This window comes from Desarmillaria tabescens (assembly GCF_030435595.1).
Source record: "Desarmillaria tabescens strain CCBAS 213 chromosome Unknown EV420scaffold_76, whole genome shotgun sequence".
Lineage (NCBI taxonomy): Eukaryota > Fungi > Basidiomycota > Agaricomycetes > Agaricales > Physalacriaceae > Desarmillaria > Desarmillaria tabescens.
Genome location: NW_026848375.1, coordinates 72,206 through 95,492, shown reverse-complemented (window position 1 = coordinate 95,492; position 23,287 = coordinate 72,206). Strand labels below are relative to the sequence as shown.

The 23,287-nt window shown below is 49.0% G+C and overlaps 8 protein-coding genes across 8 annotated transcripts; 5 read left to right on the top strand and 3 right to left on the bottom strand.

The window, feature by feature from the left end:
• Positions 1-683: 683 nt before the first annotated feature.
• EV420DRAFT_1623112 (S-adenosyl-L-methionine-dependent methyltransferase) lies at positions 684-1,551 on the bottom strand (the record flags this gene model as incomplete). Its single annotated transcript, XM_060475903.1, has 2 exons — positions 684-1,303; positions 1,356-1,551. 2 exons carry the CDS (start codon positions 1,549-1,551, stop codon positions 684-686), a joined length of 816 nt encoding a protein of 271 aa, XP_060323624.1.
• A 2,785-nt stretch (positions 1,552-4,336) lies between these two features.
• EV420DRAFT_1279115 (NADP-dependent oxidoreductase domain-containing protein) lies at positions 4,337-5,787 on the top strand (the record flags this gene model as incomplete). Its single annotated transcript, XM_060468120.1, has 7 exons — positions 4,337-4,563; positions 4,613-4,694; positions 4,745-4,969; positions 5,020-5,170; positions 5,224-5,427; positions 5,480-5,655; positions 5,704-5,787. The coding sequence occupies 7 exons, from the start codon at positions 4,337-4,339 to the stop codon at positions 5,785-5,787; spliced, it is 1,149 nt and encodes a 382-aa protein (XP_060323623.1).
• A 272-nt stretch (positions 5,788-6,059) lies between these two features.
• EV420DRAFT_1132400 (uncharacterized protein) lies at positions 6,060-9,675 on the top strand. The gene is made up of 4 exons (XM_060465985.1): positions 6,060-6,646; positions 6,697-6,845; positions 6,900-9,383; positions 9,437-9,675. The coding sequence occupies exons 1-4, from the start codon at positions 6,358-6,360 to the stop codon at positions 9,572-9,574; spliced, it is 3,060 nt and encodes a 1,019-aa protein (XP_060323622.1). The 5' UTR covers positions 6,060-6,357; the 3' UTR covers positions 9,575-9,675.
• EV420DRAFT_1132427 (uncharacterized protein) lies at positions 9,631-11,345 on the bottom strand. The gene is made up of 4 exons (XM_060465986.1): positions 10,849-11,345; positions 10,696-10,791; positions 10,544-10,633; positions 9,631-10,485 (listed from the first exon to the last, which is right to left on the bottom strand). The coding sequence occupies exons 1-4, from the start codon at positions 10,971-10,973 to the stop codon at positions 9,819-9,821; spliced, it is 978 nt and encodes a 325-aa protein (XP_060323621.1). The 5' UTR covers positions 10,974-11,345; the 3' UTR covers positions 9,631-9,818.
• An 862-nt stretch (positions 11,346-12,207) lies between these two features.
• Positions 12,208-12,740, top strand: EV420DRAFT_1132383 (uncharacterized protein). The gene is made up of 2 exons (XM_060465984.1): positions 12,208-12,259; positions 12,313-12,740. Exon 2 carries the CDS (start codon positions 12,313-12,315, stop codon positions 12,565-12,567), a length of 255 nt encoding a protein of 84 aa, XP_060323620.1. The 5' UTR covers positions 12,208-12,259; the 3' UTR covers positions 12,568-12,740.
• Positions 12,741-13,163: 423 nt separating this feature from the next.
• On the top strand, positions 13,164-13,842 carry EV420DRAFT_1247285 (uncharacterized protein; the record flags this gene model as incomplete). Its single annotated transcript, XM_060466700.1, has 2 exons — positions 13,164-13,328; positions 13,378-13,842. Coding segments are annotated over 2 exons (630 nt in total), but the record flags the coding sequence as incomplete, so codon positions are not given.
• Positions 13,843-18,537: 4,695 nt separating this feature from the next.
• Positions 18,538-19,977, bottom strand: EV420DRAFT_1315868 (uncharacterized protein; the record flags this gene model as incomplete). The annotated part of the gene is made up of 5 exons (XM_060468668.1): positions 19,693-19,977; positions 19,594-19,641; positions 19,461-19,541; positions 19,322-19,390; positions 18,538-19,187 (listed from the first exon to the last, which is right to left on the bottom strand). Coding segments are annotated over exons 1-5 (1,011 nt in total), but the record flags the coding sequence as incomplete, so codon positions are not given.
• A 1,692-nt stretch (positions 19,978-21,669) lies between these two features.
• Positions 21,670-22,765, top strand: EV420DRAFT_1650479 (uncharacterized protein; the record flags this gene model as incomplete). Its single annotated transcript, XM_060478455.1, has 4 exons — positions 21,670-21,791; positions 21,837-21,938; positions 22,136-22,168; positions 22,216-22,765. The coding sequence occupies 4 exons, from the start codon at positions 21,670-21,672 to the stop codon at positions 22,763-22,765; spliced, it is 807 nt and encodes a 268-aa protein (XP_060323617.1).
• Positions 22,766-23,287: the final 522 nt, after the last annotated feature.

The following is a 23,287-nucleotide window of genomic DNA, read 5'->3' as shown; positions in this document are numbered from 1 at the left end:
GGAGCCGGACGTTGAGGCTTGCCGCTGGCCGGTTCGATTCAGCAGCGCTTTAACATCGGATTTATTCTTGATATAGATCTAAACGTCATTTTGACACCATGTGTTCTGATGAATTGACCGTGTTCTTCTTGCGCTGCTACTATTAGGAAACTGGAAAAAGCACCTACATAGAATTGGACGCGATAAGACACGTAAAGACGCGTCAAAACGCCGCCTGAAGGAGGTTCACGGCGGTCTGACACGTAAAGACTTGCCCTCAAGGGCAATATTGCTTAGCCGATTTAGGCCGAAATTCATTTCTTCTTCTCGCCCTTTGCCGCGGCCCTGCCAGGAGTAACGCGGGTCCTCAGCTACCCAAGAGAACTGCCTCGAAGGTAGCTTCATTGCACATATAATCAAGCCTCTGTTCCTCCATATGTAAGAGATTGTTCGTTACTTTCTTTATTTTAGATTCATGTCTTTCTTTTGCATGATTAGGCCTGTTATATCATGATGTCACTTTTTACGCCAAACTATGTAGGACTTCCATGACCCGAAATGTTTTGCTACATGCAGACTGCAGTCACAGCAACTGAAACTTTTGTTCATTTCGTCGAACTCGACCCTGTTTATGCCACATGGTAATGTAAGGAGATATGTAAGGTGTGTGCAATCTATCATCCTTAGATTGACCCCTGATGCACTCAAGCCTTCAAAAATGTAGCATACCAGACGTCCATGGAACGTACTTGCTTTTTCCCACCAGCCTGCTCATAACTCGCCCGTACTGCATCCCTCATCGACATGATCAGGGACCTCTGCCTGTCATCCTTCACGAAACTATCCAAATCTTTCATAAACCCGTCACCAAGCACAATCTGCACCTCCCACAGGCCATCCAATACGTTATCGGCAGGGATTAGTGTCGATGACCTCTCAAGTTTGAGCCCAGCCACGGTGGCGCTCGCCTCGAGGACTGCCGGAGAAAATAGAGTACGAATGTTGGCCGACGAAGACAGGTTATGGTACTGCAATGCCGCCTGAGCGAGAGCAGCAAGAATATGACTCTGCGCTTGGTTGGAGGAGAGGCTCCATTCTGCGATGCAGACTTTACCGACATTGCTCTTGGCCAGCATCGAGAGCATATCGCTGAGGACCTTCGGCGATGCGAAGTACCAGGTGCAGAGCACGAGAACCGCGATGTCGTACTGGCCGTCATGATTTTTCAGGAATTCGACGGGATCGGCGTGCTTCCAGGTGATCCGTGGACCCAGCACGCTAGACGACAGGTTATCCTGCGCTTGTCCGAGCGTGTAAGGGGATCCTGATTAGAAACCACACTCAGCAATGATAGTCTTTGTAGATAGTAAACGAACCGTAGTCCAACGATCCTGGATCTACCGCGGTGACATGACCGTTTGGACCCACGAGCTCAGCGAGGACAGCAGTGCAATCTCCTTGTCCGAATCCTAGCTCGAGGATTCTTGAGCCTTTGGGGATATCCCACTTGGATAAGATCGCCAGTCGGAGTTCGGTGGATTGGAGTTGCGATTGGAAGTGTTCGGTTCCCATGTGGGAGATTTTGGCGATCTCCGTCGCATCGAGCTTGGCTGTGATTGAGACAACTTCAGGGACTGTTACAGTGGGGTCGAGGGATGTCGAAGAATTGCTACGTATCATTTCAGTGCTGGGTGATTGATATGGATTCCGGAAAATCTAAGACTTGGTCTATTGATATCGTTCACGTCCATCAGATACCTTTATGTATTGTAGCGCTACCGCAGGGCCGAACCCGTGACAAAACTGTATCCTACACGCCGAAATCTTGGCATACCTGTAGTACGGTACTTGATGTTTTCATACTCCTCAGCGAGGCCCTAGAGTATGATGGACATCATAGACAATAACGGTACGAAAATAGGAACAATGACGTTGGTTTGACAGGCATACCTCAGTTACATTCACCTCGTTTCTGCTACCTAACGGATTCTCGGTATATCGGCCAATAATATGCATAAAGGGCCTACAATCCTGCCAGAAGCCGGAATGAAAGCAGTGAAAACATCGCACTGCGTTAGCGAGGTGCGACGAAATGCCTTCTGATAACTTCAGTCTTTGACGTCCCGGAGATTCGCAGCAGCTTGAATGGCTTCACGAGTTAATTGGTACAGGATGTGAAGTCGAGGCCGACGAAGATATCTCTGCTATTCCGAATAGTATCAAATGGGGAGCTTTTTTCGTGTTTTTGAGAGTTATTAGTGAAGAGGTGCATGGTAGTGTGCAGCGAGCGAAGAGGCCATGAGTCGTGACGTGCTTGGGCCATGGGTAAGGCAGGTGTCATGATTGGCTATCATATTACCTGGGGTATCCAGGAGCAACAACGTCGGATTATTGAGAATCACGGTTAATTTTCACTGAGTCCAAGCTGTCGAACGGTATGGGAGTCAAAAGGACTGAGAACGGGTTCTGCAATGGTTCGAAGTCAGTTAAGCATTCCTCGGATAACTGATACAGATTAAGTAATGTGTCAGCCAACAATTCTTTTCAAGTATATCAGGAAACTTGAGAAGATTCGACAATTTGGAGCTGGGAACGAATTGAACATCTTTCTCGAGAAGTAGAACAGTTTCACCGTGGCAAGGAAGAACGGCCCGATGCTCCGTAGCACCTTTAGACGACTCGGCCCGGTGCCATCATGCTTGAAAGAGGAGAATGTTCCCACCCTATTTTTGCTTCCGCGCCACCATTATCACGCACCGCTATTCTTCGCTATGGCTGTTGGAAGACGTGATTCTTCCTTTCCAACCACTATATCCTCAGACTTCTTTCTGAGCGAGAATGTGTCGCGTTAAAACACCCCGGTGCGGACTCCAGGGACCCTCTTGGGAAGAACTGCCACAGTAGCATGTAGAATTGCGCTGAGGTTTCTTTGTCGTATGTTATCCGTCTGTTTGCTGTTTGCTATCGTATAGTAAATTATTTTTTGTCGAATAGGCTACCGGTAGCTGTCCCATCATGCGTTACTCCATTCGAGCCTGGCTGTTCTGGACGCGCATGAAAGTCCAATTATAATTATTGAACCGGCCCGTAGCCATTCAGATATATGCGGGAGAATCTAGAATCTAGTTGTTTTAGATCGTGGATGCATGCCATAGTACGTTGTTGCTGTGGCTTTACGGATCAATGGTATCTTATTCTGACCTCACCAGGACCTCACCAGAGCCATGCAAATTCGCAATACGAAGAGACGCGCGCTGATATTGTGAAATTATGCGCCAAGATACTCTACCGGCCATGTCAAGATCAGTAAAGCCCTTGTATGCCTAGATGACTATGGTACGGCGCAGCTATCCTGGCTCACGATCCTTTGAAGTCCTACTGACGGTTGTGGTGACGCAGGCTTCTCTTCTCCATCTGCGTCTACGTAGCAGTGTCATTCACTACACTCCGGCACTTGGTTCCTAAGCATCCGAACAACTGTATGGTCCACTCATCATTCTCCGCACGCCTGCTTCCAGCAAGTATATGTTCCATTTCTTGGTTCAGGGCCATCGGTCTATGTAGCCATGAGGCATGAAATGTCAGTTAGCGACTCGGAGTAGGTCTCCATAACAACTTAACGATTATCATCTTACAGGAGCCGCCTCCGATCAGTGTAGCGCACCCTGAAGTCTTCGTGGGTGGTCGAACAGTGCGTGGGCACCAAGAAAACCACAATCAAATTTACTCGTCGTTCGGTGCTGTCTTCATGGGCTACTGCTGTACGTTGATTATGAGTATTTTCTACTGGCACCAGCTCACGCACTAGAAAACAGTTTCGTTGTCTGTCTTCAAACGCAATCATTGGCCCGTTTCATTCTTGCCAGTTACAACCCTGAGTATGTATTCCGGTGAGCATCGTCTCTTACTTTTGGTGCCAACGTACTAATAAGCTGTAGTGAGCAAACACAATGAGAATCTCTTGGCGCAGGTGAAAGACTTAACTCAGTTTCTCGCCGGCATGGCCGCGTCAGCCCATGTCTTCTACCCGGCCGTTTCAGCAGATCATGCCTATTCGCACGGCACCGTCCACGCACCCTTCGCATAAAAGCTCGCGAGCGGGTTATCGCCATGCATTGCTTACAGACTCAGCTGCAGCTTAATAACGCATTTCTCATATATCCCGGCCAACGTCGTTACGTAGGAAAGAATTGCCTATTTTACCTGGGTCGATATCCCGAGACACTCGGGAATTCACCTGGCGCCCCTAATTTCGAGGATTACTACGCGATTACGGATTAATTTGTCATCGACTCTCGTCTACGAGTATATAAGGCCCCACGATTGTGCATCTCAATCCAACACACCTTCCTCAGCCATGTCTTTCTTTGATATTCCCCCTGCGCCTTCTACGAAGTTAGGCTACTACCGCCTTTTGTCCCCTTTGGCGGGTGTTCGCGTTTCGCCCATCCAGCTGGGTGCGATGAGCATTGGTGACAAATGGGATAAGCTCGGGTTTGGAAGCATGGACAAGGAGTCAAGCTTCAAGCTCCTCGACGCGTATTTTGATATGGGTGGCAACTTCATCGACACCGCCAATAGCTAGTGAGCAATTTCTTTATCTTTCCTTCGACGACGAGCTAATACTTCGTAGCCAGGACGAATCTTCCGAAGAGTTCATTGGAGAATGGGTCGAGAAGCGGGGTATTCGTGACCAGGTGGTCATTGCTACAAAGGTGCGGGCTATTGAAACACGCGCTTGTTCTGCGTGTTCACGATGTTGCAGTACACGATGAACTTCAAGCGCGGGAACGATAACATTCAGCAAAAGGTCAACTACACCGGTAACGGGAACAAATCTCTCAAAATCTCGGTCAAGAGTAGCCTTAGAAAGCTGCGCACCGACTATATCGACATTCTCTACGTGCATTGGTGGGACTATGAGACTTCCATCGAAGAGGTGATGAACAGTCTGCATAATCTTGTCGTCGAGGGGAAGGTTCTCTATCTCGTACGTTTATCTTCTTGCTTTGTTTCCTTGTCATTGTTAACGTATCGTAGGGAATCTCCGATACGCCTGCTTGGGTTGTATCCCGCGCAAATATGTATGCTCAGGTCCATGGAAAGACACCTTTTTCGATCTATCAAGGACACTGGAGTCTTTTGGACCGCTCCTTCGAGCGCGAGATCATTCCCATGGCGCGCACTCTTGGTATGTCATAACGATTCATTGGTCGTTATTATGCTGATAACGAGTTTCTGTAGGTTTGGCGCTGGCCCCATGGGATGTCTTAGGTGGAGGCAAGTTCCGCACGGACGCCGAAGAGGAAGAGAGGAGGCAGTCAGGAGAGAAAGGGCGTGCTGTTGCTGGACTCGGAATTAGCTGGGAGAGGAACGAGGACGAGAAGAAAATCTCAAGGGCACTGGAAAAAGTTGCTGGGGAGGTCGGGGCGAAGAATATTCGATCTGGTGAGCCTGTTTCTTCAAGTTGTTACATGTATTTTACTGATGATGGTGTTAGTGGCCCTGGCGTACGTGATGCAGAAAACGCCGTATGTGTTTCCCCTCATCGGAGGTAGAAAGGTGGAACACTTGGTGTCGAATTTAGAAGCGCTCGATATTACGCTGTCAAAGGAGCAGATTGAGTATTTGGAGAGTATTCTGCCGTTTGACCCTGGTTTCCCGAATGCGATGATTGTAAGTCATTCATGATCACGCTGAAGCAATGACTAACCGGTCATCTAGGGTGACGGATCCAGCTATAATATTTTCCTGGCGTCGACAGCACATATGTCAAAGCAGCCGAGGGTTGAACCAATTAGGCCGTGATGCCGTTTCATGTCGTACTAGGAAGTCGCCATTACGAGCGTCATTTGCTCTAATGAAGAAAAGACTGTTCTTTGCAAGCGCCAATCAGATCCTGTCAGGGTTGCGGGAATGAGGCTCAGGAAGTGACTATCTTGTGACACTCTGTCCCCACTAGTATCCATGCATCTGGCAAAGCAACTAGTACTAGAGGCTTTCCAGCGGTGCGCTACTGGGCTCGGCGCAACCGCATTACCCGCTTCAAGCTTCAAGGCTCAAACACAGTAATTGGTCTGGACTCGATATTTTAGAGCGACTCTGCTTTACACGGGCATAAGGACATACTTCGCCACCGGATTCAGAAATAGATTTACTGCTTTTCATGAGTAGGCCTCGTTCTTCCCTTCTCCACGCCGCTTCTCCCTTTCATAACATGTCGGTCCGGTCCTTTTGATGGAACGCCAATTCAGCCCTGAACTGTGCTCTGTCAAATGTCGTAAGCTAGGCACATCATTCTGGGTGTCACGACACAGGAATCTCATTAATTGCCGGGATCTTCATTGAAAGACAATCCCTTCTCTCTTACCACTTGCAATGATGGACGACGACATTCCCTCCATCATCCAGGACTGGTCTTCGGATGATTCTGAATCAAGCGCAGAAGACGTTGGGAACACCAGAGGGTACCCCGAGTCGCGGCCAAGGTCCCGAGCGTCATTTGCAAAAACCCGAAGAACCTCTCCTTATCCTTACGAAGACATTTCAGAAGCAGAGGACAATGTACCTTCGCGTCAATCGACACCTACGCGCCCTCTTGGAAGAAGATTTCCATCTATCTTTGGTGTTCCAAGACGGAATAATAGCACGTCTACGGGAACCACTGGTATGGGCGCTCTTTCAGGTGTCGTTATCTGTTCTGACAAATCGTTTCAGCACGCCAGCAAGCGCCTGCTGAGGACCCGCCTTTTGAAGAAGCCGGGCCAACCGCGCGCGTTTGGCAAACGTATGTTGACGAAAGCTTGATGCATGACACTGAGATGGTTGCCAATGAAAGGGACAAAGTTAATGTCCTCCTCGTTTTCGTGAGTGGGTTAACTCAGTGCTACCTTTGCCGTGTCCAACACTCTACCTCGTAGGCGGGATTATTCTCCGCGGTTGTGAGCGCCTTCATTTCGCAGTCCTCTTCAAATCTTCAGCGAAACTATGACCAGCTGTCTGCGTATCTGTTGTTTGATCTCATGAATGCGCAACGTGCATTGGACAATGGCACGTCATTGAATGCCATTAGTACCTCCGGAGCAGATCCTACTGGCCCGTTTACACCAAAAACATTAGACTCTGTCGTGAACGGATTGTGGTTCGCGAGTCTCACACTCAGTCTTGCCACCGCTTTGTTTGCAGTACTGGCAAACGAATGGCATTACCATTATTTATCGCCTATCAGTGGGGATTCCCAGATACGAAGTCGCATTCGACAGTTCCGTTATATGGGCCTTCGCCGTTGGCATGTCAGCGGTTTCATTGCTCTCCTACCACTGATGTTGCACCTATCCCTGGGTTTATTTCTGCTAGGCCTCGTTCTATATCTTTTACCCCTACAGCTGGGTATTGCCCTATTGTCAGGAGGGATAGCATTGATGACTTTCGTCGTGTATGTCACTACGAATATGCTCCCGATGATATATCCGCAGTGCCCGTACAAGACACCGGTATCATCGGTTCTACATGCCATTTTTATTCGCATGCTTGGACAATTCCCCGCTGTCCTGAACGCAATATCATCGTCTCTCTCGCCTCATCATCACACATTACAGGTTGTAGAGCTTCATGCTGCTGAAGCATCTCGTGCCGAAGTCGATGTTCAAGCTCTTCATTGGCTGTACTCGGTATCATCGAACTCATACATGCGCCGTCTTGTAATTCAAGCACTCTCTGGATTACCTGCTGACTGCAACGAGTTCGCCAATCGCCTTTTTCAAGCGCACTGGCGTGAGATACGCGATGAGAAGGAAGATATGTTGATGGATTGCATGGAGAAGGTCCTGAACCGAGATGGGAGCTCTACTCGGTGGGTTCCCAAGGATATTCCGGATATCGACCGTAAGGTCGAGCAGCTTCTCCGGCTAGAGATTCAATTTCCTCCTTTGCGCAGAGAACCTCAGTTTGGAGGGTATGATCTGGATCTCTCACACAAGTACATTTACTTTGATGGCTTGTCGATAACACTATCTTCTCTCGAAGCTGCACACATTCGGAAGCCTGCACACCTACCTTCGCAAAAACAAGTCGCCATGAACGCCTTAGCGCGTAATGATGTTCACCATCCCGTCGTATGGAAATGCCTCTTCCATCGTGCGGTTGATCAGGGATTATTTAGTCGCGCGAGCGACACTGTTTTGAATATTGATATGTGTTTCAGTTTAGTAGCGTCACTATTTCTGCCAGACCGGCTTTCTCCCGCATCGTACAGTACCACCTTGGCGGACACCGCAGCCGAATCTTTCCCAGACGAGGTTCTCGACAATCTCCTCTCTTTCTTCGAAAACTTCGATTTGTATCAGGAGTCTATGGAACGTCGACCAAGGCTTCTACTCGCAATCATGCGCCTCTTGGTACTCAACTCGGAACACTCCGAGTTAAACTTGACCGACGTTCATTCGAGTCAACGTCGCTTCTTCCATAATGATTCTACGATCTCCAAATACCGACTGTTAATCGTTGCATTGTATGCGATTAGTAGGAGCATTCACGATCCTGACACTTCACCTTTTCCATTTTGTCATCGTGGAGTATTCGAGGCGATACGCTCTTACATCACATCTGATTTATTCATCGGGACTTCTACGCAATCTCAGAATGGCTCAGAGTACGGGACTCTCGTTTGGACATGCCGTGCTCACGCACTTGCATGTATGGCTTGGTTTATAGAGCAGGGTTCTGACTTTGGCGTTGTCGTGCCGCTCACTGAATGGGCCACGAGGCCTTTATTTTATAATCTCCTTCGCGTCCTGGCCCAAAGCGACGAATATTATCAGTACAACAACCAGCGCCTACCTCATCAGCGCTTTGGCTCTCTCTTTGGGGTAATTAGTTTTCTGCTGGGTCAAGGATTCTCCGGTGGGATTTGCCATGCGTATGAAACTTTTCGAGAGGAAAGAAGTTTGCAGTATATCGCGCAGCGAAGCTCACTTCATATATGGGTCATCGAAGGACTTCAGGGCTATATCACCCTACTCTCGGAGGCGACTAACGAGACGGTCATGGGGCATCACGCTCCACGTATTCAGCCTGATGTGCTTCAATCACATATCGAAGACTTGCATCAGGCACCCGTAATTCTCGCCATTTGCATGAGCATTGCGCTCAACGGAATCTCGCGACGTCCAATCTTATCTGCACTAGCGTCAATTGCTCCTGATCATCATGAATGGAATACAGTGCTTAACATCGTGGATTGGCACATAGATGACGACTCTTTCCTCGAAAGCTACTATTCCGAAAGTCGCGAGGTCATACCGCCGGGTGATGCGAGGCGTCTGAAAAAGAATCTAAGAGAAGTTGTCGATGTTCTGACTGATTGTATTGGCGCCGTAAACGATCACAGCAGTGGTATTTACTGGGTACGTAGATCATTTGCATCTTGCCGATTACCATCGATTGAATACTCTTCCAGCCATTGATGAAAACTTACACCCGCACCGGGTCGTTGGAGACTCATCGTGGACTTCGATGGAGAAGGTGGAAGAAAAGGCTACTCGGTTCTAGGAAGATTGAAATGAGTCTTACGGAGAAAGATATTGAGCAAGGATGATCCACAATCTGGAACGGACTTTGTACGATAGTGATGGCATCTGTACTTTAATCACAGTCAAAAATGTAAAAGATAGTCCACAGTTCGCATGTCTATGGTATCATTAGTACCATTCTAGACAGCGTTCGTGAGGAGTGTATATAGAAAAGGAGGGGTCCACAAGTTCAAAATCCAAAGGTATTGTTTCAATTTACCGTACCGCATGATAACGTCAATGACCATTTTAAGTCCAGAACCTTTAATTCTAAAACGCCATCGCACCAACAAGAACAACGACACCCGACCACAGCCACTTCACACTCGACATCTTCATACCACCATTAACTGCCCCAACGAGCGAGGTGGCGGCAGTGGTGGTTCCGCCGACGGTGCTGGTGCTGTTAGACACAGAGCTAGATCTTGTACTCTGCGTGCTCTTTGTGACGACGCAAGACGCGGGAACCGTGGTACCGCCACTACTGTCGCAGGAAACAATAACGACAGTGTTGCTAATGACCGGGACTGTGGTACTAGTGATGGTGGTGATGCTGACGTTGGCGCTGGTCGGAGCGCCCGAAACGGTAGTAGATATCGTGACAGGTGATCTGGAGATGGTCGTGTCGGCAAATGAGGTCACAGTCGAAATTCCCGTGGTGCTCTGTGGGCCTTCAGTAGTGATGGAAAACGATGGAATCGTGGCACCGTCACTGATGGAGGAGATAGGGATTGCAGTGCTATTGATGATCGATACTGTGACGCTAGGAAGAGTAGTTGTACCGCCGTTGGTGAAGGTCGAGACTACTGCAGTACTTGTGAGATAGACTTGCGAACTGGGGATGCTCGGAGAACCACCCGCAAGCGAAGAAGTCAGAGCAGAAGTCGTAGTACCACCCAGGGAGGTGGTGGGAGTTCCGAACACGAGCGAAGAGGATCTGTACAGAACAGTCAGTTTTCATTCTTTAACAAGAGTCGTCAATCCGCCATGCTTACGGAGATCCGGCCAGAGAAGAAGATGCGCCATCTCCGGACGAGAACACTACAGTGGTAGAATTGATAGGACTTGAAACCGTAATTGTGGTACTAGTACATGATGGCCGGTCAGCTCACAAGCAAGCTACGAGTAGAGAATTAATTTAACTTACAGAGCAACAGCTGTCACTGACGACGACACTACGGCTGTAGTGGTAGGCGGAGACACCACGGAAGTTACAGGAGGCAGAATTGAGGTCACAGAAGTCCTGCTCAGAGACGAGTTAGCATTAGAGGAGAAGACATACGGTGGTCACTTTGCTTACTGATCAATGACCGTCGAAGAGGTTTCCTCGATGAAGCTGGAAGGTGCCCTTACATATGCACCAAGGACGACGGGGATGAACGACGTTCCAATGGCTAACACGTTGAATACTGGAAGGAGCTTCATGGTGGGATGCCGCGCGGAAAGTTGCTGGATGCCAGGAGGCTCGTTTTTACCTTAAATACTCCGGCACTACATACCACGTTCCGTAGCTGGCGTCATCACAAGACTTCGCAAACTAAAATAATTGACACGAAGGACTGAATATGCCATGCCCGCATCCACAGAGTAGCCGCTGTGGAGGGCAATTGCACTGCCTCGCGTCTTCAAAGTAAACGAACCTGGCCGTGGTGTAAAGTCCATCTGGGTATACATAATCCAGAGGCAGGCACCATAGATATCGACACTAGCGAAAGTGTATTGATTTCTTCGTCAAGCGGCGTAACTGTTTGCGTAGGAAATGAGTCGGGCCTGAAATTAGGAAAGTAGGCCGAACCGGGGAGTCTCGGTGCAGCAGGTCTTCAGGAATCAAGTGGCATCAACGTAGAGTCTGGGTAGCCTGAAAAGATGGGATAAGTCTGTACATATCACAAACAAAAAGACGTAAACTGAAGGGAATGGCAAAGATTCCTCACCCGGATACCTGGATTATATGTCCGTTAACATGCACAGTCGAAATGTAATCACAAACATAGAGTCACCTTTATTGTCTGGTAAGACTTGCTGTCCTTCGTGAGAACTAGAGGGTACACGAGAAAAACTGTAAGCAAAGCCTCAAGATGTCAGCGCTCAGGACATACATTTCTGCTTTAATTCTAGACTCAGAAAGCTGATAGAATCTGCTAAAATTACGTATCATTAGCCGATGGGTATCAAGGAGAGTCCTCTATGGCTATGCACCATACACATTTACCGATACATTGTGGCGGGCATCCTTCGCCGACCCTTGGGCGGCGGGTCACAAATGGATGCGAAATGTGCATCCTGAAAAGAGGGACCAGGGTTAGCTGGTGCATTATCGAATATTGCGCTAGATACTGTTACTAAAGATTTGGAGCTTGAAGCTTGGATATTTGTCTGGGAGAAGCTTGAACACTCCAGTATTCAACTGGTAATCATTTTGAAGTCAAGATCAAGACAGCAACGCGCAGCGGTTGGAGAAAAGGAAGGTACCATAAGTTTATAACAGTGTGAATGTTATTGCAGTGCATCACATTATGAGGCTCAGGATTCGGGCGCTTGCTGAGCTCCTGTTGCTCGTGAGGGGAATTGGGATCGGTCAATCGGGCCGACAGTCCGCGGAACAATCATGTGATATACACCAACACCATTTCAAATTCAAAATCCGGCCTTTCCGACAGTTGGCGCTGGCGTCGGGCGACTCGAAATCTTGGAACAATGTTAGCGAAAACGTAAGACGGTACGGGATGCTATCAATGTATACTCATTGATTTTTTCAAATTAGATGACAGCGAGACCTCTTGCCTGCCGCTCACGGCGTCTTCGCTCGACCGCCACTTTATCATTGCACATAGCCGCTTCGCTCGCTACGCATTTGCCATTGACACTCTACAGCCCTTCTCCATCAATAGAGCTCTGTTCTAACGCAAGAAATCGACTGATCTGTTCGACGGAATCACCTCTACGATTACCTGTACGATGGACGAACGAGAACGAACAAATTATTGTCAATGTATTCGTTCAACTACGATGTCATTGAGTCTACCTGTGCTTTTCTGGCACGTACTTATAGAGGAACGCACTGAACTCGATCGTGATGGGATAACGAGACGCGCATCCGCGACTGATCCCTTTCAACTCAATCGGATCGGATCCGTAACATGAACGGTTTTTACCTCGTTACTACCATCAGCTCCCAGTTTAAACAACACGAGGAAAGAAGTACCACAGCAAATGCGCCCTTACCCTTGTGCTGTGGTAGAACACTGCCGTCGGCCTCTTATCGGTTGATGATGCAGGGCCGGGCACCTCGTGGAAGAAAGGGCGGCTTCTATGTTTTTTTTGTGTGAGTTTTTTTCAAGTGAGCATCGCATTTTCTTCCGTTCCTTCTACAGCTCTCATCTTTCTTTCGAAGAGAATAATATCCCTTGTTATACTCGATGCTAAACGACGCCGTCGACGTAGGCCCCGAGCCAGGGTTATTCAGCAGAACCGAATCTTTAGAAGAGAAAGCGGAGGCGTCATATGGAAATTATTTCGGCCTGGGCAGGGGACGCTATTGCCGTAGGCCTATGGCTGGTACGAGTTACATCCGTTTACCTATCATTCTGTCACTGACGAGCCGGACCAGGTTTAGGCTCGAACTTGAATGACTATACGGCACGTTACAGTAAAGATCGCATCGGCGAGGAACTGTCACCTCAGGGACGCTTCTGGCGGACATATCTTGATGAAGCCTCTATCTCAGATGGGGGTATGCTGGATGAATACCATAAGACAATTGATGTCCTACTGGTTTTTGTGCGCGCCAATCTTTCCATCTGCAACGCTCGCACTGACACTCGTTTAGGCTGCTTTGTTTTCTGCAGTGGTGACAGCCTTTGTCATTCAGGCATCTCAGATGATGCAGCCAGACTATTCCGCGATCTCCGCCTGTCAGCTTGTCGAGCTGGTCAGCTTGCAGCGGGAGGCCATGAATATTACAACAGCACCAGTCGTTTCTTTCCCTCCATGCGGTACAGCCTTATCCTCGGCACCATTCCGTGTGAACCAATGGGTCAACAGCATATGGGTCGTTAGTCTCACGCTGGCCATGATAACGGCATTTGTCTCCGTCGTGGTCAAGCAATGGCTACACCAATACGCTTCTGCTATCCCCGATAGCTCACCCCGCGACTGCGCGCGCATTCGGCAATCCCGCTATACAGGACTGAAGGCCTGGAAAGTTCCGATGATTATTGGACTTTTACCCGTTCTCTTGCACGTTGCCCTCGGCCTGTTCCTTGCAGGATTAGTCCTGTTCTTGTTTTCATTGGATATAGCCATCGCCTATGTTGTAGCTATCCTTTCAGGAGCAACTTATGTTGCGTATGCGATGTGCCTTGTTCTTCCATTTATCTACTCCGATTGTCCCTACAAGACGCCCTTAACGGTCTTGCTATACGGACCTTATCTATCTGCTCGAAAAGCCCTGTCCAGAGTTTGTCTTCGATGGTGCGGTCGCCCTAGCTCCTGTTCGGAGCCGCCGTTGGGGGAATTTTGTTCATTGAAGGAGGTTGAGCGTGCAGAAATCATGAAAAACTCCACCATAGTTGATAAAGAGGCCATTTCTTGGCTATATTCAACGACATCGAACGCGTCTGTCCAACACGTTGTCGTGCAAACTATCATAGGATTGTGCACCGGCAGAATCGACGATGTCGATCGCGTGGTTGAAGATCTATTCGAACAGTTCGGGAGTCTTCGACCACTTGCTCAGAAATCCATTCTGAACATCCTCGAGTCCCATCACTCACTCCTTTTTGCGGACATTCGGCCTGAACAATCAACAGCCGGGCCATTCTGTGACACGACCGTCAGTCTCGTCAAAATACTCCAGACTCGGTTACGAGACGCGCTTTTACTACCCCACGATGTGTGGCTATGGCTCTTGAAGTGCGCCGATCCAAATTCCGCGAGAGCACTGGTGTTAGCCACGGAGCTCATCAAGGTGTGGCGGGACAATTTCTCGACCAACCATCTCGGGCACCGCCTTGTTTGCGGGACGATCGTTGACTACGTATCGTATCCTGGAGACACAGAAGTCGGTAAAGCCATTCTCGGATATGTCCAAACCACAGCAGAGTCTCTCCTCCGCCACAATCCGAGATGGTCAAGCGTCTTTAATTCTACTCGTAACCCTCTCAGTATTTCTCCCGCTCGTCTCTCCCCCGAGGTCGCACTTTTAGCCGTCTTCTGTGCCGAAGTCCAAGCACTGGATAACGTTAACAAGGACCCCCGATATCTCTCTGACGTTGAGTTTCTTCTCAGCGGGGCTTCCATCACAATCGACTACATACTCCACAATTGCTTACGAAACGTGCACTTGACCCGCCGAGCTGCCTGCTACATTACCTCCTGTCGCGTATATCCTAGCCCATTATCCGAGGGAGTTCACCAAGGGCTGTTACAACTCTTCACGCACTGCTACGCCTGCCCGTTCACAGCAGGGTGGTTTGTTTCGGAACAGCAGTTCTGTTCCAACCTCATGAGATGCTTCATGTCCCCAGTCTCATCCGAAACCCCGCAGCTTCGCGAAGAGTACGGCGCGCACCGTGACCTGGAGTGGATCGTGCTCGTCAAAGTCGTTGAACCGCTCCTTCACTCCAAAGATGATGCCGGGATGGTATTCGACGCTTTTAATGGCGAAGGGGGGTTATCGGCTTTGTATGAGAGGTTCCGGCGATTCGACCTGGCGCTTTGCAAGGTGGATCATGGAATGAACTATGAAGGCCCGAGTGACGGACTCGACACGACCGTCATCGACCTTGCGAGATACGTAGCTGATAGGATAACGGATATCGAACCGTCCTTCTGTTCTCCTTCTTCTCCCGAGTTCTTGGGACGTCTCCTACTACTCAGTCGTCTACTCATTCACGGACAGAAAACGTCAACCCTCGCTCGGCTCCTCCTAGCATTATCGGGACGAGACGTTCCCGAGTCTGGTGTTTGGCAGGAGTTTATTTCGCGGCTGTGTCAATGGACCACGGATATGGAGTTCCGGGACGAATGGACTCTACTACATCGTCGAGTAGCTATTGATATCATTGGTGATATGTGCGAGTTCCTTGGTGCGGGTTCGGTGGAGCTACCGCAGTATGAGTATGTTGTGGGAGGAAAGAACTTGGATGCGCTGAAGTCAGAAATGAGTACGTCGAAGGCCTATCTGTAAGTTTCTTCTGCTGTATCGGAAAGCCGTGGTATTTACCAGTCATTTCAGGCACGATTTTCTTACCTACGAGGGTAGCTACCTGTTTGCCCCGTATGTTATCAGTTACGCAGAGGTGTGCTCCTTTCTGCTTCGAGTGATGCTATGTTTTAATATCGTTTGAAGATGCATGAAAGGGATGATTTAAGACCCTTGGTCCCACTTCGACACTGTCTGACTACCATCAACAAAGCGGACGCCCGTCAATTAGAAGAGCACATATATGTCGAAAGACACGTCTCCGTTGATCTTCCTACACCGGATTGGGGCTTCAGGTGCCGACTTTCACCTTGAGCTGATATCCATTATATGATGCCACCGGGTCAATTATTCTGCAAATTCCATGCTCATTGTTTGGATGTTCCCTTGTGTTCACATGGATTGATAAAATATAGTGATTATATTCGCATTTCTACATGATTACAAACAGATGTATTTTTACGGCTTCATCGACAATCAATCATTGATTGAATTGTGATGCTTGTGTGTGCGACGAGGGGCAGGTTTACCATCAGCTAGAGCGGCCATGTGTCACTGTGACAAGTAGCAGTGAGAACCAAGTACCAGCCCCAATCCGAATAACACGTATCTACTTAAGCATCGATGGCAACTCGGAAACTGAATTTCTAGTGTTATGCAGGTTACAAAGGCCTTGAACTTAGCTGCGATAGAATTGATGTAGAGTTTAAGGCCAACTTCTTTGTCGCCGGCGCATTGCCACTTTCATCCTTCAAAAGGCCAGATGAGTATTACATTGGTCATGGAGGTTCGAATTACTTACTCGCAGGGGGCGGCGGTCAGAAATTGCAAGATAATTTTGAACTTGACATTTTCGACTTCTCTAAAAGCGAGCTTCAGTGGCAAAGTCAACGGTCATGGAGGCTGAAGTACCTAAGGGAACGTACCTATGCACCTGTATAGACACAGGCATGAGACTTCCGAAGCCCAAGGCAAGTCTCAGTGCCAACGTGACGATGGTGAACTTAGCTCGTTTGTCGCCAGGCAGCTTTATATAGGCACCACGCGTGGCATGTTTGTTGTTCAATCAACGAGAGCTGAAGAACAAGAAGTCGAATTGACCTCTTATCTCAGCAGGTGAAAAGCAAGTCAGATTGATCTCTAACTGAGATCCGCACTGGGATGACTAACCGACATCAATTTCGAGTCTATTGCATCTCAATTATATCTTGAGCTGTTACCTAAATACGACGCTGAGTCTTGATATCAGCGGGACCTCAAACCATTTTGGTGGTGTACTTTATAGGGTCTGATAATTTACGTTACTTACATTGATGAAAGATGAAATTTCACTAGGCATAGACCGTCTCCGTGATGGCAGCATGGTCTCACCAACCTAAAGCAACGCATATATGAAGAGCTAACTATTCCTTGGATATTCATAGGTATAACATACATGAAGACAAAAGATACTACAACCATAGAAATAATGTACATTAACCGAATGAATAACTACAAAAAAATTAAGAAAAAATACCACAAGAAATATATACACCGCCAAAGATACCAGCTCTAATAGAATAGACATTTTGTTTCATCACGTTCCCCTTCGCTGCGAATCCCCCCCTTGGGACCTCGTACATCTAGGACTCGAGCTTCTACTCCTCGTTCCCCGCCGATAACACCTCTCCGGGGTTCGACTGCTCCTTCTGCTACTGTATCGGCTGCGACTCCTGCTTCTACTTCTGCTTCTACTGCTGCGCCTGACTCCCAGACGGGCCATCTAGACGGCTCCTAGACCTACTTCTTCCCCTTCGTCTATCATAATCCCTACTGCTCCTACTCCTGCTCCTGCGCCCCACTCCTGACCCCGATTCACTCTCCCTCAGAGAAGACGGAGGCACATTCGAAGCAGCACCTCTCCGCGCAGCCTCCAATTGCAATTTCGCTTTGGCCTCCCTCATAGGCGCAAGGCAGTCAACCACCCAAGGACTATCCCGCGATCCTTCTCCTGGAGGTGCCGTCCACGGGCAAACGACAGGGGTGGGATCAGGTGTGGGGAGAACCGTTATCTGTGGAGGGGGGATGACGATGCTGCTCGAACTCGGACCACCAGGTCTCTTCTTCCTCGGCGTTGCGAGTTGTGGGCGATTCAGCGCGTCAGTTGGGGATGGCGGGGATCTTGGGTTTCGTCGCGGTCTTGGGTTTGGCGGAGGACGACGACGACGACGAGGGAGGTAAGATTCTCTTGAACTTTGGCAAAATCGGCTCGGGGCTAGGGGAAGTCTGTTCAGGGGAGATGACAATCTGCGGAAGGCTCGTAGTTGTCAAGGGGCGATTCAACGCGTCGTCGGGGATGGTGGGGATCTTGAACTTGGTCGTGGTCTTGGATTTGGTGGAGGACGATGATGAGGGAGGTGGGGGTGGGGATGATGTGATCTTGACGGGGCTAGAGGAAATCTGGTCAGGGGTGACGACAATCTTCGAGGGCTGAGTGGCATTGGATGATGAGGATGTCATCGCGCTTTGAATAGGTTTGACTGTTCGCGTTCGAGCAGGCTTGGTCTTTGCTTTCGCAGTAGGCCGATCTTCAGCTTCCGATTCGTCTGCGACGATCCGCCTTCGCTTCCTTCCGGTCGCCGTTTCCTTCCCTTTCGCAGTAGCAGTCGTAGGTTTCGTCGACGGCTGGTCTGGCACGACCTGCACTGGCTTTGTGCACTGGCTCGCCGGCCGGTCACCCTGCCCATCACTCTTGAAAGTCATAGTCTTCATCATCTTCAGCCAACCGAGTACGTGGTTATACGTCTCCGTGTTGGACCGAATAGAGGAAAACCGGCCTCTAACATTCTTCCGTAGCTGCGCGGCAGCATCCGAAAGCTGAGTGAGCGAGAGTTTGTCGCGGTGGAGGAATATCATATAGGTGATCATGACGAACTCGATGGGGGAGACTTTCTTGTCGTTCAACGGCTTGGACAGAGTGGGATCACGAGCGAGGGTGCATAGGACGTCTACTGTGCTGTCGATATTCCGCTTCAACTTCGGTGTTATCGTCGCCGCCTTGTCGCCGGTCAACCAAGCTTCGATTTTGGGTGCAGATGGTTCGGCCTTCTTTCCGTCAATGAGGTAGATGATCTGCGCCACACATAGAAAGTCACGTCCCCGAGCTTTACCCCAGGGAACATGCCCTTCGAGTCCTTCAGGAGACGCAAGCTTATCCTGCACCTCACGAATCAGGGAAGCCAAAGGCCCGGTGATGGCTTGCAGACGTTCGGCCGGGGTGAGTGCTACGCCTAACTGGACACGACGAAAGATTTCGCGTTCTTGGTCCTGGGTAAGGTCGTCGTACTCGACGCAGGTGATTTGGGTGTTGCTGAAACGGGACTTGAGCTGCGTGGGGAGGATGGTGCGAGATCTGGTTCTTCCGGCTCCGCTGCGGCTGATGTACCAGAATTTGCCTTGGGTACGGAATCCTTGTCTGGTGAATGCATTAGGAAATAAAAAGAGGAAATGAGCAGGGGAGGCGTACGCATGATCTGCTGAAACGTCAGCTGTAGGACAAAAACATGAAAAAAAAGAACACGCACATGACCATCTGTAAACCGCCTAATCGAAGACAACCTTTGTTTCCCGTCGATACACGTCCGCTTCTCCTCTCCTTCTGGGGTCAAGCGATACAGCTAGCATGTGCGGTTGAGCCAAACGAAAGGCCAGCCAGAGCGACAGCGCACCGAAAATCAACGGTGGTATGTAGTAATTGTGAATGAGCGAGTCGATGAGCTGACTTTGCTTCGAGTCGTTCCAGACAACGTCTACCGAAAATCAGGGGGGGTAGATCAAAGACAGCCAAAAGACGCGACGCACCTCTTTGGTATTCGGGCTCCAAATCCAGGGACTTGTCGCAAAGTTTCTCTGTGAAAGTTCAGTCGATATCAGACAGTAAAAAAACGAGCCTGACCGCACTATACAAAGACTCCACCGAATACGAAACCGTCCTAGGCGCACGCAGTGCCGGACGGATAACTGGTTTTTTACTGCGCGTCTGCAGCTTCTTGGTTGGCGCCAGAGGTACGTTCTCTTCGTCCGAAGAGAGGTCGGTGAGGTCGGAATCGTCAGAGAAGGACATGGTGGTTAGTGGTAAAAGGCGGAAACAGCAGCCCCCTGCCTAATTAGGCTCGCGGCTGTTTTGCCTTTGTCTCAAGCCGCTATGACCTCCCAACATGGCCATACAAAACGACCGTATTGTTTGCCTTTTTGTGTCTACGTAATGACCAGGCGGCAGGCTCTGTTTGGATCCGGAATCGGTGGCTAGTACGACGGCAGTGGCGGAAGCGGTACTTATTGGCAGTGGAAGACGGGGACGCTGGCATTTTGGCGTGCATGGGAGTAGAAAGCAAGATTTTGGAGTGGCCGCAGCGGTCGCTTCATGACCCGGATCACATAACGCCGAGAGGTAGTGCGGTGCCTTTATACGCACGGACCACCTTTCGCGATCAGGGCTGTGCTATGCTAATAGGCAGGTCTCATCGCCACCGCAATGGGCGCTTGTTCGCCAACGACGCGATATCGCTTCGAAGGTTATTTTTCTAATACGGTTTGTTTAAAATCCGTCGTCCCACGAACATGGAACAAAAGTCTAATATGGAACATTAACTTGTCCAGATACCTTTGCGTGCACCGCACGCGGTTGTCAAATATGGCGTATGAGATGCGGTGACCTGGTACGCAGTAATCTTTCCATATCTTTCGTATCTACGGTTCGATTGACTAAATAATAACGTCAGACTGTGTGGGAAATGCAATACTATGCTGAAGGCCCTCATATCCAGGCGCATATTGCGACGCTCGTCGCTCGCTGGACAGAAGTAACGCGTCCCAGGAGAGCGGGCCGAGTTCAGTTCCAATCCGTCTTGGAATCTGCAAAACCACCTTCCTACGTGCCTATGGACGTATCTGTAACCCGGGCTGCGAATCCAAACAGACGAGACTGCGGCACCAGCTTGTCGTAAGCAAGAAGCAATAAGATCAAATTTGACACCAGTCTTACAGATACGATGACGCATACTTTTCGGTGTCCACTCTTTCCACCCGGCGTTCTAGTTCCGCGGGATCACGAGCATGTTCCTTTCATTAATTTTGGACAGCTCGTTTTCTCGTTTTCAGCTTGACGGCATTTCTGAATCCTTGTTCAATCCCAGGGGCCAGGTTCTTCGTGTTCGTAATGCTACACTCCGAAATTTCTAGCCCTTGATCAACACCCCTAAGCTCTGAGTTTCCAAGTATCTGTATGCCTCCGCGTCTTGGCTTATCTGCAACGGTGCACTGCAGTTGGCAACCACAGGAACTCAGCTCACATCACGGCGGTTCTTTATTGTTCCTCCTAATTGACTCGTATAATTTTATGGAGAGTGTCATATCAGTAACTGGGCGTTTCCTATAACTGCGAAACCTCCTCGAGCTGTGTTTCTGTTGGAGATGTTATCAGATCACGGACGCGGCCTCATTTCTGATATATGGCTTTTCCGAGTGCAGATACGACCTCGATTGCTCATCATTCGTTGCGAATATGCCGCCAGTTCGTGATGTTTAAATTATGCTTGTTGTCACAGCTGTGGAACGAATAGCCACACACCGGTACGTAGTAAAGAAGTCTTTCAACAGTTTTGGAGCTGATGATCGTGCACGGCAATATAGGGATTGGTTTATTCTGAGATATCTAAGAAGATTAATGGCCTCTGACAGTATAAATGCCTTACAGTGGATGAAACTGAATCCCGGTTCTATCAAGGGATGATCATCTAGCAGTGACAGTGAATATGTAAATCTCCAATCCTTGTACTTATCTCACTTTTTTCGCAGCCTTATAATACTAGCCGAAATATGGCCACGATTGTCAGCCCTTATTATTGTGGATGTACGATTTGGATTATTTAAATCCCAATGGAGACCATCATATATGGCCCTATCACCGCCACCGACATTACAATTGTTCTTTCCAGCCCTCGGTCCTTCAGCGAAAGATCTGAATCCTGGCATGACATTAAACCAACCTCAATTTCAACGTCAGTGTGCTTACATTTGCATGGGCTTTACTTACCGACATGCAGAACGTTGCTCGCCAGTACTAGTTCATCCGAACCATCACCTACCTTTAGTTCAATCAGTTCTGAACTAACCTCCACTACAGCGAGCACCGTCTCTTCAAAATCGTACGTGTAAATGGAATTCCTTAGCACAACGCTTCTTGATTGGTTCTCCCTCTCATAGGTCTGCCAGCAGGGAATCTTCGAATTCTACGTCGGTTTGAACTACCTTGAACTTCTGTCCGAATGCTCATAGCTCTGCTCTTTTGCTCTAGTATACAATCACACTCTGCTATACGTCCTAGCTAAACGTCCTTAACCAGTACTATCGCAGCCAATACCGCATCTTCGTCTCCGTGAGTACCGTATCCCCCGGCAGTTCATATCTCTAAATTACATTTAGATCCGCAACACCACTATATACCTCCCGGACCAACTCACATAAACCACCACACACGTCGACGTCGACGATAGTCGGAGCTGTCCTTGGTCCTATAGTATTTTTACTTCTCCTTTCACTAGGAGTCTTATTTCTCCGACGTGGGCACAAAACCAAAACCCAGCGCGCAAAATCACCCGACTCGGACCCTGTATCCAGGCAGATTCGAATTTCCTCCCAAGATGAAGGGAAAGGGGGAAGGCTGACGACGGGCCCGCGTAATATATCCGCGTCTTTGGATGATAATTCTCCTGAGCCTGGGCATGAACCCTCGTTGTCGGGAAGGGCGGCTGAACGAGAGGATGGGGATCGGCAAGTTCTTGCAGAGGAGACGATATTGCATTCAGCGTCGCCTCAACCAATGTTGATGAGTGATGAAGCGGCAGAAGAGATCTTGTCGCTGCGTACCCAGATAGAGCAGCTCATTGGCGAGAGAGCGTTATCAGTATGGAACCCTTACAGCGAGTCAGATCCTCCTCCGGCATATGTGGAAGCTGTTAACGAAGATGGCTGAGGAGAATGTGATTACCACCTTACACTCAACATTGATAGTTAGTTTTTCGATGTAATTTCTTTAGCATAATACTCATTCAAATTTTTTTGGGACGAGAAAAAAGAATTGTACATGTTATACTAACGAACTAAACGGCATGAACATCCGTAAGAAACACTACTACCTCATCTGAATGAGAGTCACTAGTGAGTGTCAACAGCGAATCCGCTAAAAGTTATGAGGATCATCGCATTTATCTTGATACATCCAACCTAATTTCTTCTACGTATTCCGGAGGAGGATCCTGGTCATTATGGGATTCCTGTACTGACGTTCTCTCGGCGACGAGCCGCTGTATCCGGTTCCACAACCTTTGGATCTCTCCGGCTCTTCCCTCGTTCATTGCACGAGGCGAGGCTGCGCACGGCATCTGTTCCTCGGCAGGGATTTGGGGACTCCCCTGTTCAGCTGAAATTTCTGAAACCGGGGGCTCAAAGGCATCATCCGAGGGTGTAGTGGTTCCGCGCGGGACGGACAATCATC

What these genes read in the sequence shown, in the direction of transcription:
- EV420DRAFT_1132400 (XM_060465985.1), top strand. Translation starts at nt 6,358, where the DNA reads ATGATGGACGACGACATTCCCTCCATCATCCAGGACTGGTCTTCGGAT. An exon ending in CACGTCTACGGGAACCACTG is followed by an intron (nt 6,647 to 6,696) that starts GTATGGGCGCTC and finishes AAATCGTTTCAG; the next exon opens with CACGCCAGCAAGCGCCTGCT. An exon ending in ACAGCAGTGGTATTTACTGG is followed by an intron (nt 9,384 to 9,436) that starts GTACGTAGATCA and finishes ATACTCTTCCAG; the next exon opens with CCATTGATGAAAACTTACAC.
- EV420DRAFT_1132427 (XM_060465986.1), bottom strand. Translation starts at nt 10,973, where the DNA reads ATGAAGCTCCTTCCAGTATTCAACGTGTTAGCCATTGGAACGTCGTTC. An exon ending in TCTTCGACGGTCATTGATCA is followed by an intron (nt 10,792 to 10,848) that starts GTAAGCAAAGTG and finishes GTCTCTGAGCAG; the next exon opens with GACTTCTGTGACCTCAATTC. An exon ending in TCTTCTCTGGCCGGATCTCC is followed by an intron (nt 10,486 to 10,543) that starts GTAAGCATGGCG and finishes TGTTCTGTACAG; the next exon opens with ATCCTCTTCGCTCGTGTTCG.
- EV420DRAFT_1132383 (XM_060465984.1), top strand. Translation starts at nt 12,313, where the DNA reads ATGACAGCGAGACCTCTTGCCTGCCGCTCACGGCGTCTTCGCTCGACC.